Source organism: Halyomorpha halys, unplaced genomic scaffold, assembly GCF_000696795.3.
Source record: "Halyomorpha halys isolate HHAL.00 unplaced genomic scaffold, Hhal_1.1 Scaffold1141.1, whole genome shotgun sequence".
In the NCBI taxonomy this organism is placed as follows: domain Eukaryota; kingdom Metazoa; phylum Arthropoda; class Insecta; order Hemiptera; family Pentatomidae; genus Halyomorpha; species Halyomorpha halys.
Window position 1 is genome coordinate 157444 of NW_027113909.1, and position 16267 is coordinate 173710.

The 16267-nt window shown below is 28.9% G+C and overlaps 1 protein-coding gene across 3 annotated transcripts in view; it reads left to right on the top strand.

Annotated features, from left to right (window-relative positions):
- Positions 1-244: 244 nt before the first annotated feature.
- ema (C-type lectin domain containing ema) overlaps positions 245-16267 on the top strand; it is a gene marked incomplete in the record, with an annotated part of 30609 nt that continues 14586 nt past the window's right edge. Inside the window, 11 exon segments of one of the 3 annotated variants that reach the window (XM_067051171.1) lie at positions 249-620; positions 695-823; positions 4113-4246; positions 4326-4474; positions 6996-7225; positions 8269-8455; positions 11498-11650; positions 13102-13177; positions 13266-13346; positions 15430-15540; positions 15711-15830. In XM_067051171.1, the coding sequence (XP_066907272.1) occupies positions 547-620; positions 695-823; positions 4113-4246; positions 4326-4474; positions 6996-7225; positions 8269-8455; positions 11498-11650; positions 13102-13177; positions 13266-13346; positions 15430-15540; positions 15711-15830 (1444 nt within the window). 3 annotated transcript variants of the gene reach the window in all.

A 16267-nucleotide genomic window follows, 5' to 3' on the forward strand; every position in this document is an offset into this window, starting at 1 on the left:
TTATTAAGTTAGTTGTCATATTTAGGTTATTCATCAAAAGCTATGGTTTAGTTTACCGTAATTTAATTATACATTAAAATTTTAATGGATATAACTTTTATGAACAAAAATTAAACTCGAAAAAAGTTGTAGCTGATTGGAATTCAACCGATATCACCTTTGGGAGCCCCTTCCTTATAACCCCTATTTATCCTCGGAAATACTACCCTTGGAGTTAAGAAATTAGAAAAATTAAATAAATTGTTGTAATATTCAAAATTTCTTTTGAAGTTCTGTAGTCAAAAGGGATTTTTAAACATGAAATGTAATTTCGAATTTGGGATATTAAAAAACGAGATTGGAAACACTGGTCTAGACTGGAAGTTTAGATTGAAGTCAAAATGGTAGATGATTTCATATTTGTGTTGTGAAGGTTGTTATAATTTTGACCTTAGCAATTATGTTTGTGAATGATTATTTTCTTATTGAAGAACCCAGACGAACCTTTTGATATTTTATATTCCCAATTTTTTGTGATGTAATTGAAATGTACTGGGAATAATAAAAATGTTCAGAAGTCGTAGCTGGTTTGGAGGTTCTCTATGGAGAAATAAAAATCCACACTCCTTAGAACATTTAAAGTAAATAAACAAATAAAATTATTAATTTATTAACGAGTTAAAGGGTTTTTCACCTTAAGCCTTTTAATTTTCAGATATTTATATAATGTTTTATCTAAAAATCAAACTGTTAATGAAAACAATAGAGGATTGCTAGTTGAAACTCTGAGATCAATAGCAGAAATTCTTATTTGGGGTGATCAAAATGACAGCAGTGTGTTTGAGTAAGTATTATCATTTATTATAACTCAGTTATCCAGAATTTGTATTTACTGTTTTGATATCACTTTGTTATCTACACTGATATGAGTTTTGTTGAGGTCATTGTTTTCTCATACAGTTATAAGAAATTGTATTTTAATCTGGTGAAGTTAAATTTCATACTATCAAATCTCCAATTATCAAGTCCAAAATTTATTTGTTGTATCTTTTCTACATTTACTTGGACAAAATCAATCCCTTTTAATTATACTTTCTTGAACTTAATAACAATGTTTTTCATGTGTAATACTGCTGTAGAAATCCAAAACTTAAAAAAACATTTGTACAAGTAAAATCTGTGAAATAGTTTACAAGTAACTCTGCAAATTGGTGTCTACTTGGTTATACATAATGGCAGTCACAAATTATTGATGTAGCCTCACTTAATGAGTGATTCGTATTATGCAATTTAAGCTCCAAACTGAACCGATGAATTTTTGTTGGGCATCTGTTTAACTCTTAATGAAATTTAATTTAAGTAGTTTTATTATCAATTTGGAACAATAGAATATTATGTACGATTGAGTACACACATGTGGCCATGGTAGCTAAGATTTTAAGGCCTTGTTTTAGCAACTTCGATTCTGTAAATAAATCTGTTCTAGTCCAGATTGGGCGGGTTGAAATTTGATTGAACCTTTCCACTCTAACTAGAATGGTTTAGTAAACATTATCTTATTATAAAATATGCCAGAAATGGCAAGATAGAAAATAAAAATCAAAAGAAGTTAATTCACACTCACCTGTCATGTTGAAGTGACTCGTGTGAACTGTTACTTTTTTTTTTAATATTTAAACTTCTGTACCTTTACTATCACTAAGTTGTAAAATGAGCTTCCTTTGTTAATTAGGGTATGATTATCAATGATATCAACTTTTACTCTCATATTAGCTGTAGAGGCAAGCTGTATTTAAGGCTTCGTAATGAGATTAATTTTTTATTATTGGTTTAAAGGATTAATTCTGTAACTCATTTTTTCTACATTTATGTTGAAAATGAACTTTTACAAATTCTGCACCTCTCACTGGGTAGAAAATGCTTTAGAACTCTGGTGTAGTAACATTTCAAATATATATTAAAGTAATCTCATGTTCATAAAAAGATTGGCCCTTATAGAAAGCCTCCGATCACATTAAGGTGATGTACTGCTTCGATCACCAGCTTCTATGATTTGCTTGAGCTGAGACTAATCCATAGCAAGTCTCAAGAATCTTACCTACTGATACATCTCTGCAAATGTTAGAATATAGTTTTCTTATAGTCTTTGAGGACTTTATAAAGAAAACAAACGATGTGTTAATGCATACCTGATACTGTCATTGACCTCTGAAATTGTGTTTCTTGAAAAGACATCTCAGAGCCTCTAGGTATTTTTCTGTGATTTTTTCTAACCTCTGATGTTAAATTTTAAGTTTATGTTGAGTACATATTACTGCTCCGGAAGAATAACGACAACTGAAATTTCTTGTGAAATTGATTTTATTGTCTTGGCAGGCTCAAAAATGCATTTACTAGTTGTTTATAAAACGATATACATGTATTCACAAAATTCCTCCGGGAAGGAAAATCTGTCTTTACCACCCACATTCTTATTTAGCTTCCCCTCCAGTAGAATAACGATGCAATTATCAATTTTTATTAGAAGGGAAAATACCCTCTACATCGTCTGGAATGATATTGACTCATCAGCTGTTTTTAGCGCTACACAAAGACTCAAGTGTTCTTTGTGTCATTTTACTCAGATTAATAATTATTAAATTTGACATTATTTATTCTGCAGATACATTATGGCAATGCACTTATTTCCTGTCAGATATCTGGATGTCCATTCTATAAATATCTCATTTGATGTCATGCTCAGAACGAGGATGATGCAGTGCAAAGCGTCATCAAATGAGAAATCAGGATCTATTTATATTCCTGATCAATATTTTTCAGTAATCAGAAATGCCAAAAAGAAAATTTCTGTGTTTTTAAGTCACTTTATGACAAGATGGCCTTAAATTTTATGAAGGAAACTTGTTTAAGGTGTCAGAAATAAAACTAATTATGTATGAAAAGGGGAGTGATATTTTTCAGTACATAATTATTTTTAAGAAAGTCGAATGAAAAGAGATAAAATTTTAAAAAAGAATATCAAGTGTCAAGGGTCAAGGAAGCCTTTCGTTAACACCTGCATACAGAGAGAAGCTTTTCCTTCTATATAACAAGTTAAGGATTTAATTTTTGATTCCTTTCTACTAAATTTTTTTTATGAGTCTTAAATAAGTTTGGTACCAGAGTTTTTATAATTTTTGCAAATAAAGCATACTTATTTTGTTAAATAAACGTTTTCTTTAAATGTTTACTTGTTTTCCTTACTTCTGTTACAGTAGAAATTAAAAATTGTGATATATTTTTAGAAGAACAACGACATATTTACATGGCACTGGTTACTGTGAGGGTGATATTTGTTATTTTATGAATTAAAATGCCTTAAAAATTACAATAATAACCCACTATGTCTATATACTATTATCATATAATAATAAAACCAAATCTATTGGTCATTATCTAAAAACAAGTTATTTTTCTTTTGCTTGTCCTGTAAAATTTCAATTTTTGCAGTTATGCCATTAATCTGATTTGTTAATGCCTTTGACATAAAAATATGTTCCTTGTTTTGTCATAAACCTTTGTTAGAGTCATTGTATCAACTTCAATGATGTATTCATTCACAGATAGAGCAGTTAACTTGATTAAATTAGTCAATTGATTTCTCAAAGTCCGTATTAACATTGGTGGATATATATACAATTTTGAACTTTTACCAGTGATTTCACTCTTGAGGAGTGTTACAGTTTTTTTGGTTGGATTAATCTATTTATTATGAACAATATAGTACAATAAATTAGAATAATGCAATAAAGAATATTATAAATAATAGGACAAACTTAACTAACTTATGTTTCATCATGTATCAGTCATAACTGGACGTGGTGCATAAATCCTATTTCTTAATAGTTTACTCAAATTGATCCATGTTATTCTGGTCTGAACTTGTGAATTGAATTTTTGTTGACTATTCCTGAACTCTTTATATTACTTCTTCATTTGGTGTAATAGAATTATTTTTTGAATTTATATGTCCATCGAAGGTATTAAATTACAAATGATTACAACTTGCATTAATAATATATTTTTGAAATCCCTGTTTGTGTATTGAAGTGACAGCTGTAATTAAGGTAATTATACTAGTGATCTCTTTTTAGTTTTTTCCTGGAGAAGAATATGCTTTCTTTTTTTCTTAAAATTTTGAAGCAAAAATGTGGAAGCTACGTATGTGTACAGTTATTACAAACATTAAATATTTTATTTGAAAACATTCGTAATGAAACTTCTCTTTGTAAGTATAACTTTTAATATTAAAGTAGCTGATTCAATGTCCACTCTTGTATAACTAAAGTTTTATGCTTTATTTTCAGATTATTTACTGAGCAATAATCATGTAAACTCAATAATTGTACATAAATTTGATTTTTCTGATGAAGAAGTTATGGCCTATTATATTTCTTTTTTAAAAACGTTGTCTCTTAAACTTAACAGCCATACAATACATTTTTTTTATAATGATGTAAGTAATTTTTATATTTTTTTCATAGGTTATATATATATGATTGGTATTTTGTAGGAATAATAAGTGTTTACAGTTTTAAAATAATGAGTTGCTATAGTGAAGAGTAGTAAAAATAAAACCTCGGTTTCACAGTGTTGTACTAGTTCTTGCTTGTGTTAGATGTGTGGCTAGTCAGTTTATGTAAATGTTAGTTAGCTATGTTACTTTAACAACACAATGTCATTGTCATTTTCAAAGTTTTTAATTGTTTTTGTCATTATTATATCAAGTTTCTTATTAATTTTTAGTTACTTTTTCAAAATGTTGACGTTTTGCCAACAGCCAAACAAATTGTCTTAATGAATTAAGTCACCTCTTAATCCTTAGTGTTTTAGGTAAACCGATGTAATTAATAATAGAATAATGTATGATTTATTTTTTTACTGTCTTTTTCCATCTTTAGAGCAATTTTCTTTATTATTCCTTCTTCTTAAAAGTTATCAACAATAGAAAATCTGATGATATTAGAGTAGAATAAGGTAAGATTTTTTAGCCAAACTCAAGTAATTTTTAAATTATGAAGAAGATGGTCAGGGGCGCACAAGAAAACAAAAAATAGTTTAAAATTATTTATTTTCCAATGTTTTACCCCACATTGTAGACCTTTATCAGATCTAAAAAGATACTAAAACAACTAAAAATAATTTGACATAATAGGATAAAGTACAAAAGGTAAGGGTTAAAATTGTGTAAATGAAAAGAAAATTATATACTAATGAAAGAAAAGTAGAAGTAAAGTAGTATAAGTATAAATTAGACAATGGAAGAAAAAACATTCTGCAAACTATTGGGTTAAAAATGAAAAGAAGACTTAATAACATGTAAAATAGAAAAGTACAAATGAGAAAACAAAATTGGACACACTAAATAACAGAAAATAAAGAAATAATTTAATATTACATAAAGGTCGAGAAAGATTTTGTATTAATTAATTAATTTTATTCTTATTATTTGTATTTATTCTTATACCAAGTACTTTTTGTTGGTATGCGATAACACATAACATATTTTAGTGTAAAACATCTATACTATTGGGCTATTTTTAGTAATGTCTACAATTGATGTTTGTATATTTATATTAAGTGTATTAGATGGAATTAATATTCTGAACATGGGGTTGAATATTATTTTAATCTCACTAAGTGTAGAATGTGACCTTATTTGAAAATCTCTATAGAGAAGAGTCTAGACTTTAACTGCTTTTGTGTCCATTATTTATGTCACTTTATTACATAAATGGTCTTTAAATTGTGTAAATGAAAACTAAGTGGGCTGTTTGCGGGCAAGAGAGCATTGGCACTGGTTTTGAACCTGGCCAAGTGAGTCAACTTTTATTTCTGTGGCAGTCCACAAAATGATAATTTGACCCCCCCAAACATGGTTAAGAATAGGTTGGTTATCTCTGGATAATGACTAGGAAGGGATCATAAAAAAGCAGTAAAAAAAAAATTAAATAAAATAAAATAAAAAGGAAGTACTTGATATAATTAGTCAATTGAAGGAAAGTATTGAATATATAGGTTTTGGAGAACACCGCAAGGTCAAAAGGATTTACCTCAACTAATTTCAGCCATTTTAGCCTTTTTTGTATTTCATTTATTTATGTTCAGTGCCTGGAAGCTTTGTTATATTATCTGGTTGGTTTTAGTGAAATTGCTTTCCTTGTTAAATATCCTTTACTTTAAACATAATTAATTAAATCACAACGTTTCAGGGCCATTGCTCCATCTTTAGGTGCTTATGTTGTCTTCTTTTAACTTATAGATGTTAAATAACTTCCTATTCATCCATTGTTTATTATTTCATGATAATTATTATTATTAAGGTAACTTCTTATTAGAGTTCTATTACAATGGAGGAAAATAATAGGCTTTCCGTACTTTTTAAATGATTAAATATTTTTATTTTAAATTTTAAACTAATGTCAGACAACATCGGTTTACTTCTAGATAATAAATATTGGACTAAGTAGGGAGTTATGATATGTAATATAATCAGGTTGAATGAAGGCAACAACGGTAATGTACCTGAAGATGGGGTGATGGCTCCCACATTAATAATGTATAAACAAAGGACATTTAAATAGAAATATAATTTCACTACACCCAACCAGGGCCCTGTTTCATAATGAAAGCTAATAGTATTAGTTCAAAATACAAATATCGAAACAGCGTGTTAATTACATTAATACTTATTTTTTTCATAATAGGGAGGATTATTAGTGATTACAGGAGTGAAAAAGTACTAAAGTACAAGTTACTATTGTATAAGTCAGTGTAATTGTATTAGTTAAATCGACAAGACTAATAGTATTATTTTGTACTTCATTATGAAACAGGGCCGAGGTAACATAAATTATTTAGTCTTCCAGGCCTCGAATATAGAATATCTTATTTTTATTTTGTCATTAAAGGTTATAAAAATGTATAGTTGGGTATACATTAAATGATATAGAATATATGTTTTGTAAATTTTTCAGCATACAAATGATTTCCCTCTTTATACTGAAGCGATCAAGTTTTTTAACCATTCGGAGTCCATGGTTAGGATTGCTGTAAGGACATTAACTCTTAATGTTTATAGAGTACAAGATAATTCAATGCTAAGGTTTATCAGGAATAGAACTGCTGCTCCATACTTTTCTAATCTGGTCTGGTTTATTGGAAATCACATCGTTGAATTAGATACATGTGTTCGTAATGATGCTGAGTGAGTATTATTTTTCATTAATATAGTTATAATTTAATTAACATAATTGTTTTGTAGCTATTTATTCACTTTTTGTATTAATTTTATTGTCAATCATTTATATCTTTGTCGGGGATTGGTCATGGAAGATTAAATATAAATTTAATTTTGCTGTTTGAATGTTTTATTCATACCTTATAAAAGCTAATTAGGACTAATTCATTTCTAATTAATAAATTAATCATTCATCATTACTTAATATAGTAATAGAAGTAAAATGGAGTATGTATATTGTGATCTCGGCAATCTGAACTAATTACTGCAGGATTGTGTTTAGATTACTGAAAAGTCCAAATTACTGGTAGTAGTAGAAAAAATGTTGTGAAAAAAATTCAGCGATATGAATGTACATTACTATTTTTTTTTTTCATATTTATTGGAAGTTTGACAGTTTGAAGTTTTTTTTTTTTCAATCAATCTTTTTTAAAGAACATGCTTATTTTTTTTTTTTTTTTGCTGAGACTTTGGCAGAAACTTTTTCACTGCTTCTTCTCTCAGACTTAAGAGAAGGACTTGCTGCCACGGCATATGCGGCCACTCAGTTACCAACCAATATGCTACCACTCAGCTACCTTCTATTAATTAAATTATTTTAACAGAATCAAGTGAGTTATACAATAGATATTATGTATTTCTAATTCCATCAAAATTTATTATGAACATTTTCATAGAAATTAGATTGATCAATATAGAAACTGTGTAAACATTTCCACTTTCAATTTTCACGGTGATTACAATAACTTGCCTTTAGATTGCAAAGTTCAAAATTTCCTTTACACATGTGCACTTTTATTTAAAAACAAAAATGTTATTGCCTGCTGAGTTTACGCCAGTTCGGATTACTAGAGTGTTCAAAGTACTAAAGTTCGGATAACATAGATTACTCGGTATATAATATAATATTAATTATAATTAATATTATAATTTAATGAATTTTCCTTAATAATTTCTTTGTAATACCGTACTAAATTTAATAGGTGATAAATAATAATTATTTTTTTTAGCCACTCAAGCCAGTCTCGATTAGCAGATCTTGTTGCTGAACATTTAGATCATCTTCATTACCTGAACGATATATTAAGTTTGAACATAGAGGAGTTAAATGATGTGCTCATCGATCATTTATTAAATAAACTTTTTATACCTTTATATATATTCTCTCTCTTACCTGCTCAAAGTTTAGGAAATCAAGTATGTATAAATTATTTGTTTTATTAATGTTCTATATATAACTAAAACATTTTATAAAATAATCTTTTATTTAACTTATCTATTGACATGAACAGGGACTGCGTGTTTAAAACTTAATAATATTTAATTTATTAATTATAAACATACCTGTACATTTATATTTATTATTGGCAGTCAGGTTTAGCAGTATGTGAAACATTGACCAGGAACCTAGACCCTAAATCTTGTCTGATTCGAAGAAAGTTTCTGATCGTGTAGGCCATATAACCTTTTTAATTAATGATGAAGAAGATAGTCAGGGTTGCAGTCAAAGAGAAACAAAAATAGTTGTTAACTATTCAAATAATAAATCTTTTGATATAATAAGAATATATTATATAAAAGAAAATAAGACAAATGGAATCAAAATATTTACACAATTAGATCACAAATAAAATAAAATTTGTAAAAATAAAAATTCCTAACTAAAAGTAATAATAATAAAAAAACAAACTAATCACATCCATACTCCATTATGTCAATATCTACACATTTGGCATGAGGTTCCCTGAGTCCACTCTATCTTTCATGCATGAGGGATAGAGCTGGGCTCGAGATCCTAGCGCAGCCCTCTCACCTTGTTACTGGGACTAAGCTAGGGTAAGCTGAGCAACCATTGCCAGAACTCTAATTGTTGAATTTATTTTACAAATTTCGTGGCCATTACTGTTTTAACCTCTGTGGTAGATTATAGAACATAAACTGGAAATATCAATGATAGCCAATTGAGACCTGTAGCAATAAAATTTTGAAGGTCAGTAAATGTTACTATCTTCTGTTAGAAAATAATTGAATTTTACCTAGACTGTACAATAGGTACAGTAAATGTTCCGATAAATTAGCTATTTAACTGATCTGATACATAAAATGAAAATGAAAATGAATGAAAATGAAAAAATAACTTTATTCTGGGACATATGTCCCCTAAGAATAATTACAAGGTTCATGTAGTGAGATTTTTATCTGGCGAGCGTTGACAAATTTTCAGATAGTAGAATGAAATTACATTGGTATATTGGTTTTACTACTGTTTATAATGTTAATCAATAACTGCCTATTTATTTGATTACAAAGATGTGGAGGTTTGGTTATTCAATAACTGAAGGAATAGGTGTTGTTTAAAGGAGAGAATGGATGAGGACTGGCGAATGGAGATGGGAAAAGAATTCCAGAGGGAGGTTGCACGTATGACGAAGGATTTGCTAAAGAAGGAGGTTCTATAGGAGGGCATATATAAATCATTCGGATGGGATCTGGTGTTTAATGAGTGGATGGATGAACGAAGAGTGAGGAGATCTATGATATAGGTAGGTTTTTTGATGTTAAGAACTTGGAATAGAAAAACACCAAGGAGGTATTGCCTTCGGGAGGTTGGATAGAGCCACTTCAACTCGGAATACCAGCGGGAGACTTGAGAGTGCCTAGGGAACCCAAAGATAAATCTTACAAAACAATTCATGAGTCTCTTCAGTCTCAACTCTAGTCCTACAGATAGCCCTCCATACACCAAGGATCCGTAGTCGAAGTCTAGGAGCTGACGAGTGTTCTGAGGAATGGAATTACGGAATTTTAGGGATTGTTTGAGTACAGTTATGGATTTACGTGTGATACATACCGCTGGAAATTCTTTTATTTTAGAAAAACCTAAAAGTTTAGGTCATTTTTCGTTTGACTAATATCTTGTAACACCTTAATTTTTACAATGACTTTTCTGAAACGTGGTAATTCTACAGGGCCTATCATAAACAAGTCGGATCAGAGACGTTATTTGCTAATGAGGTCAACAAGACATACCCGTGGGGAAGCCATGCCAAATAGTTGTGGTTTATAGCACATGCTATAAATCTATATCAAACTTAGGCAAGGAGTTGAAACTACTTTCTACACGACAAAACTTAAGTATCTTTTTCAAGTAAAGTAATAGACGTTGGCATGCTTAGCAGTTCCTGAAGTACAGTTTTTCAAAAACTAGAATTTTTTCTGAATTACAAAAAATAAATAAATTCAACTTTTGGTGATTTTCTTTTGGCAAATATCACTGCTACTCCTATTAAGATAATCATGAAGAACTAAATTATGGCGGTGCATTTATCTAGCTTCATTAAGAATATTCTTAGATATCTGTTCATTAAAACATTCCAATTGATGGAAAATTTAAAATTGGTTAATTTATCCGAGCTAATATCATGGAAACTTTTACAAAGATAATCATAAATACATTATGAGGCGTGCCATGTGTCAATATATTAACCATTATTGATATTATAAAAGTTTATCCTGGATCCATATTTATCTGGATCATTCAACCATTTTATGGGAATATTTTTTAAATATAAAGATATTTAATTGGTAAACTGGTAAACACAATAAGCCTTTGAAAAGGAATTCAATATTAATTATAGTTTTGCAGAACTGAATCTTAATTAACTTATTTTATGGATAATTACCTTCAGCAATTATCTTGGAATCCTGATTAACAACAGTATACATAGCAAACATTAAGGGGTTTCAAGTGAAGTGCTGCTAGACATCTGTTTGTTCAATAGTTTCACGTCAAAATTTTGTTGGAATGTGCACAAACTTTTGGTTTTTCTATATTAAAATCAGCTTCTGGTGGCGTTTACTTGAAATACAGTTCAATACCTACTTCTGAAAGTCATTTACTATAGAAATATGGTAAGTTTGTTGACCTATAAAATTTGATTGCGACTTATTTAAGGAGGCAGATGTTCATATTTTTAGTCTAGGATGCGAGTACATCCCAGCCTACGGTATCAAAAACTTTCTTCAAATCGGACACTTTTTTGTTTTGATCTAGGCTCCTTGTCTAACATGATTAATGGTTCCATTAAAACCTAGTTTTTCATCTTTGTCTTTGACCGATTTATTGATTTTTTTAACTATTAGATAAAATTTATACAAGTTTATATTAATGAACAATATTTGTTCAAACTATAATATTCATCATTATTAATTATAAATTTATTTTTTAATTCTGTTTAGGAAAAAAAGCCTTCAATCAGTAGTGTGGTTTCATTATTTTTACTATCTCAAGTCTTCCTCATAACAAAGCAGAAACCATTAGTACATGAACTTGCTCAAGTAATTCTTCAAAGTACCACGGCTCATTGGGAAAATGGTTCTTTTGTTACTCAGGTACTTGTTAATATATTATCTTTAAGTAATTTATTATTTATTTAGGTTATTTCTGTATTTTATTTTGAGTAAATTGGTTCGGGTGCTTTCTTCAAATGTTTATTTTATTAATAATGTGTTATTTGTTGATCGTGGATTATATCTGAGAAGAAGATGGTTGGAGGGGTGGTCAGTGAAGAATACAGATAAATAAAAAGTTGTTTTATTAGTACCAACATTTCAACCAGAATTTCAGTCCTACATCAGAACTAAGAACAGAAAATAAAATAACCATAATAAATAAAAGGAAATACAGAATAACTAGAAAATGACAAATTATATAGATGCAAAAGTAGCATCGGAAGAAAATGTATAGTTAAGTATTATAAGAAGATTAAAACTATATATTAAGATTAAATTAATAAAAGAGTGAAAGAAAATAAAGTAATATATAAAAATTCAGCAAATAAATATATACACTAAATGAAAATTATTTAAATTAAAGTTATGAAAATATGAGAAAGAAAATGTATATGTAATTAATTGAATATGGAAGTAATTTAATTAATTACTTGTGATATAATAATGACAATGGAATATGTAAGTAATTTAGTTAATTACATATATATTTTCTTTTTTATAACTTTGGTTTTAAATATATTGGAGGAAGATAGTCCGGGTCAATAAAGGTTTCAAAATAGTAACAAAAAACTATTTATTGTTAACCGGTGTTTTGCCCCACTTTGCAGGGCTGATAAGAGTGCTGTTCTGTCACCAACTACTTAATTTTAAATAATTTTCATTTAGTAATGTAATAATGATAATGGAATATGTAAGTAATTTATTTAATTACATATACATTTTCTTTCTCATAACTTCAAATTTTAAATAATTTTCATTTAGTGTATATATTGTCTGGATTTTTATATGCATATTATTTCCTCTTTGATAATTTTAATATTACTATATTCTCATACTGCTTTCGTCTTTTTATAAAATACATTTTCTTCTAATATTAATTACGTACATATCTTATCTGTTATTTTCTAGTTATTCTTATTTCATTTTATTCACTAAGATTGCTGTCTTGTTTTTCATTCTTGACCCTGATGAAGGTATGAAACTCTGGCCGAACTTTACTCATCTATGATCTTCACTAACCGCACCCCCCACTATCTTCTCCTCATACATTTATTTTCTTAAATTTTAGAAAAATAGACGATAAAGTATAGTTCATACTTTATTTATACTATTATATTTGTAAAATTTAATGTTTTTTGGGGGGCTTACTGGGTCTTTCTATAAAGAACTTGTTTGTACTATTTTTTATTTTTATTATATTCTTTTGGTAGCTTTTACTTTGATCTTAAGCATTGTGGTGTCATATCATTGGTATTATCTAATCAAATGAGGTGGTTGATTTAAAATGTTTGGTTTGCTCATGTATATTTTATAACCATTAAATTTTACAGACTCATCCTGTTTTTGTTGCACCCAAACAGTCATTAGAAGAGTCATTAGATACAGATAACTCTTCATCAATTACAGGTTAGTCGTTTCAGATTCTTAAAAGCCCTGGGCTAAACTTGTCAATTTTTTTTTTTAATTCAAAAATGACAGAGTTTTGTTAATACAGATAAGAAAACTGATGACTTAGGAGAAGCTATTTCAAATTTAAATATTACTGATGAAGAAAAAGAACAAAGGTTAGCTCAAGGTAATGTCCTGATAATTTTCATTTTGTTTTTTAAAAATTTGTATGTGTTTAACAACAAACGATTTATTATTTAAACTGCTAAATTACTGACTACCAGAGTTATTAAATAAAACTAAGGAAAACATTTCATCAAAAATGGACCTTTTTTTATCTTTTTGTCCTACAAATTCTACAAAATACATCAAATTTTATTTTAAGCTGATAATAATCTCATTAGGGAATTCCTACTAATAGCTTAAGGTTACTTGTGAATTTGATTAATGAATTCTAATTTTTATTAAAAAGAAGAAAGAAAATTTTTCCTGAAAATAATAAACTTTTAAACTGGAACAAAGGTCATTGGAGGGAGAAGGTGGATTTTAAAACTGTTTCATAACCAATATTAACTGATAATTTGTATTGTATAATGCTTTAAAAATTGATACACATAAGTTTTTATAAAGGTTTTTCTGATCTTGTTTTTTTTTTTATTTCAAATTGTAAAAATTTTGTAAAATGTAATAATTTGTGTAATTTCCTCTGTTTCTCCTCTTTGCACATAGTCGGCTTACTGTTTATTATGTCATCACTGATTTGACAAGAAATTTTATTCCAAAACCCCTTTTTTCATGTTTTTTATTATTTGTGTGATATTGTGGAAAATTAAAAAATCCTGAAGAACAAAATTTTTTTAGAATTCACTTTCTCAATAGATTCTGTCGGCATATTTGAGGCTTTGCCATCATGACAGCCATTTTACTATTGTCGACCAGTCAGGAAAACGTATATGATGACTGATTCTTATAGAAAATTAGATTCCAAAACAATTTTGTTCTGTATATCTTTATTTTCCACACCGTTCATGTGAAAATTGTTTTTAAAAAAACTGTTTCAGGGTTAAAAATTTTAGAACTTATCTACCTACTTATCATTGCTTCAGCTGTGATAAGTAGTAAGTCCAAAAAATAAATAATACTATTTTTATCATTGTTTTTTATATATTAGGTAGGTAACCTTTGTATATAAATTTTTCAGACTCTTAGAATCCTTTTGATATGTCTTTAGAATCTTGTGTTGATGTATATATTTTTTAAATCGAAAATGATTTTTTCAGATTTATTAGTTATTAGTTAAAGCAAAGATTTGTATTTTATTTTCAACATAAACTTTTCATATTTGATTCTAATTACAATTCAAATTAATTGTTTTACTATTTTTACTTGCACGAGAAATTATTAAATAATGAAAATAAATTATATTGCTACAAGTAGTGTAAACATTTGAGAATGTTGAAGCACATGCATGACATAGATGATTAGAGAATTTTAGAAAACTGATAAGAATAGAAAAGAAGCAATGGCAGTCAAAAATCCCCATTAACCATTGTTGGATAAAAGATACTGTACCAAATGGACCTTGTTGAAGCAGCTATCACAGTTCAGTTTAGGAAAACTAAAATTGTTTTTGTTAGGAACTATTGTAGCCAGCACTAAATTAGGTAGGTCTGAGACATTGTGGCCATGTTATGCTTCTGTGTCATTTTCAGTTATGAATGGTTCATTTTGCTAGACCTTAGGAAAAGTCGTTTATCTACCGATTGTACTTGAGATTTATTCCTCGACAATAATGGTATTGTATCTTGAATCCTCCTCATTCTCTCCCTTCCTATGATCATTGCCTCTCCCTGAACATGCCTTGTTGAGGCCTTCTATGAAGTCTAATGTAGTAAGCTGCTTAGAAGGGCTCAATAACTTTTAGTAACACCCATAACTGGAGTACTAGGCAATAAGGGATGGTTGACGTTGCCAATTACTGGCAGTTAAAAGCTTGGACCGATCTGATCTCCATTATGTTGGGACTAGGTATGGCAAAATGACAAAAATGGCCAAGCACCTTATTTTGTGCTGGTTACTCTTGGTAACTATACTGAGTACCACATCATGTCAGATACTAATGGGTGATAACTTATTGAATAGGCTTTGGCTCATTCTAAAATACTGATTTGCGTATTTATTTTATGTTTTTTATAACTTATAAATGTTTGGAATTCAAATTAATTTTACTCTTGATATTATTGTTTTAATATTTAAAATTGTTTTCACAGAGAACCAAAAAGTGTTCCTAGAAGTTGTTGTAGCGAGTTTGGACTGCTCGGAAAATGATTATGCAGCTCTTTTTGCTCTTTGTTTGTTATATGCAGTATCGCAAAATTCAGGTATGATATTAATTTTGTCAGTGTTAAAAGACCCTAATGCCTCCTCAGTTTCAAAAAAATAGCTAACTTAATCATAATAAATTAATTTCAGTGAAATATTGTATACCAATTAGATATGTTTTCCGTTATATACTTTTATTAAAGTAAAATTAATTATTTTTATTTTGTAGGTATTGATCCTGAGTTAATTGCTGGGTTTTTAATTCCATGTTTGGCTTCAGAAGCACCAAAGTATAATAACTGGTTCGTTCAGAAGCTTATTAATATTATTGCTGATAGCTGCCAAACAGGTTTGTCTTTTTAGTATTTTATGCCTGTTTCTGTCATGAAAAGTTATCTACCTAATCTACCTACCTGATGTTATAGCCCTACGAGGACCTGAGCCTCCACTCTTCCATATTCTCAGCAACCTTCCTCCATTCTCTTAATAATTTTTTAACCTTAAGCATGTACAACTGCTTATACTTCCTCCTTTATTCTTACCTTCCGCAAGTTTCATCTTAGTATCTCTACATGACCCAACTACCTAAACTAGTTCTTTCCGATTAGATCTAGTTTCCCATACATTCAAACTTCTGATCCTTTCTTATCCTCCAGTTACTGTTCTTACTGATGGGTTCCTAAATCCTTCTGAGTACTTTTCTTTGATGTGCCTGTAATATCTTTTCACTTTCCCCTTTAAGAATCAACTTTCACAACTGCATGACAAAGCCAATCTAATGATTCT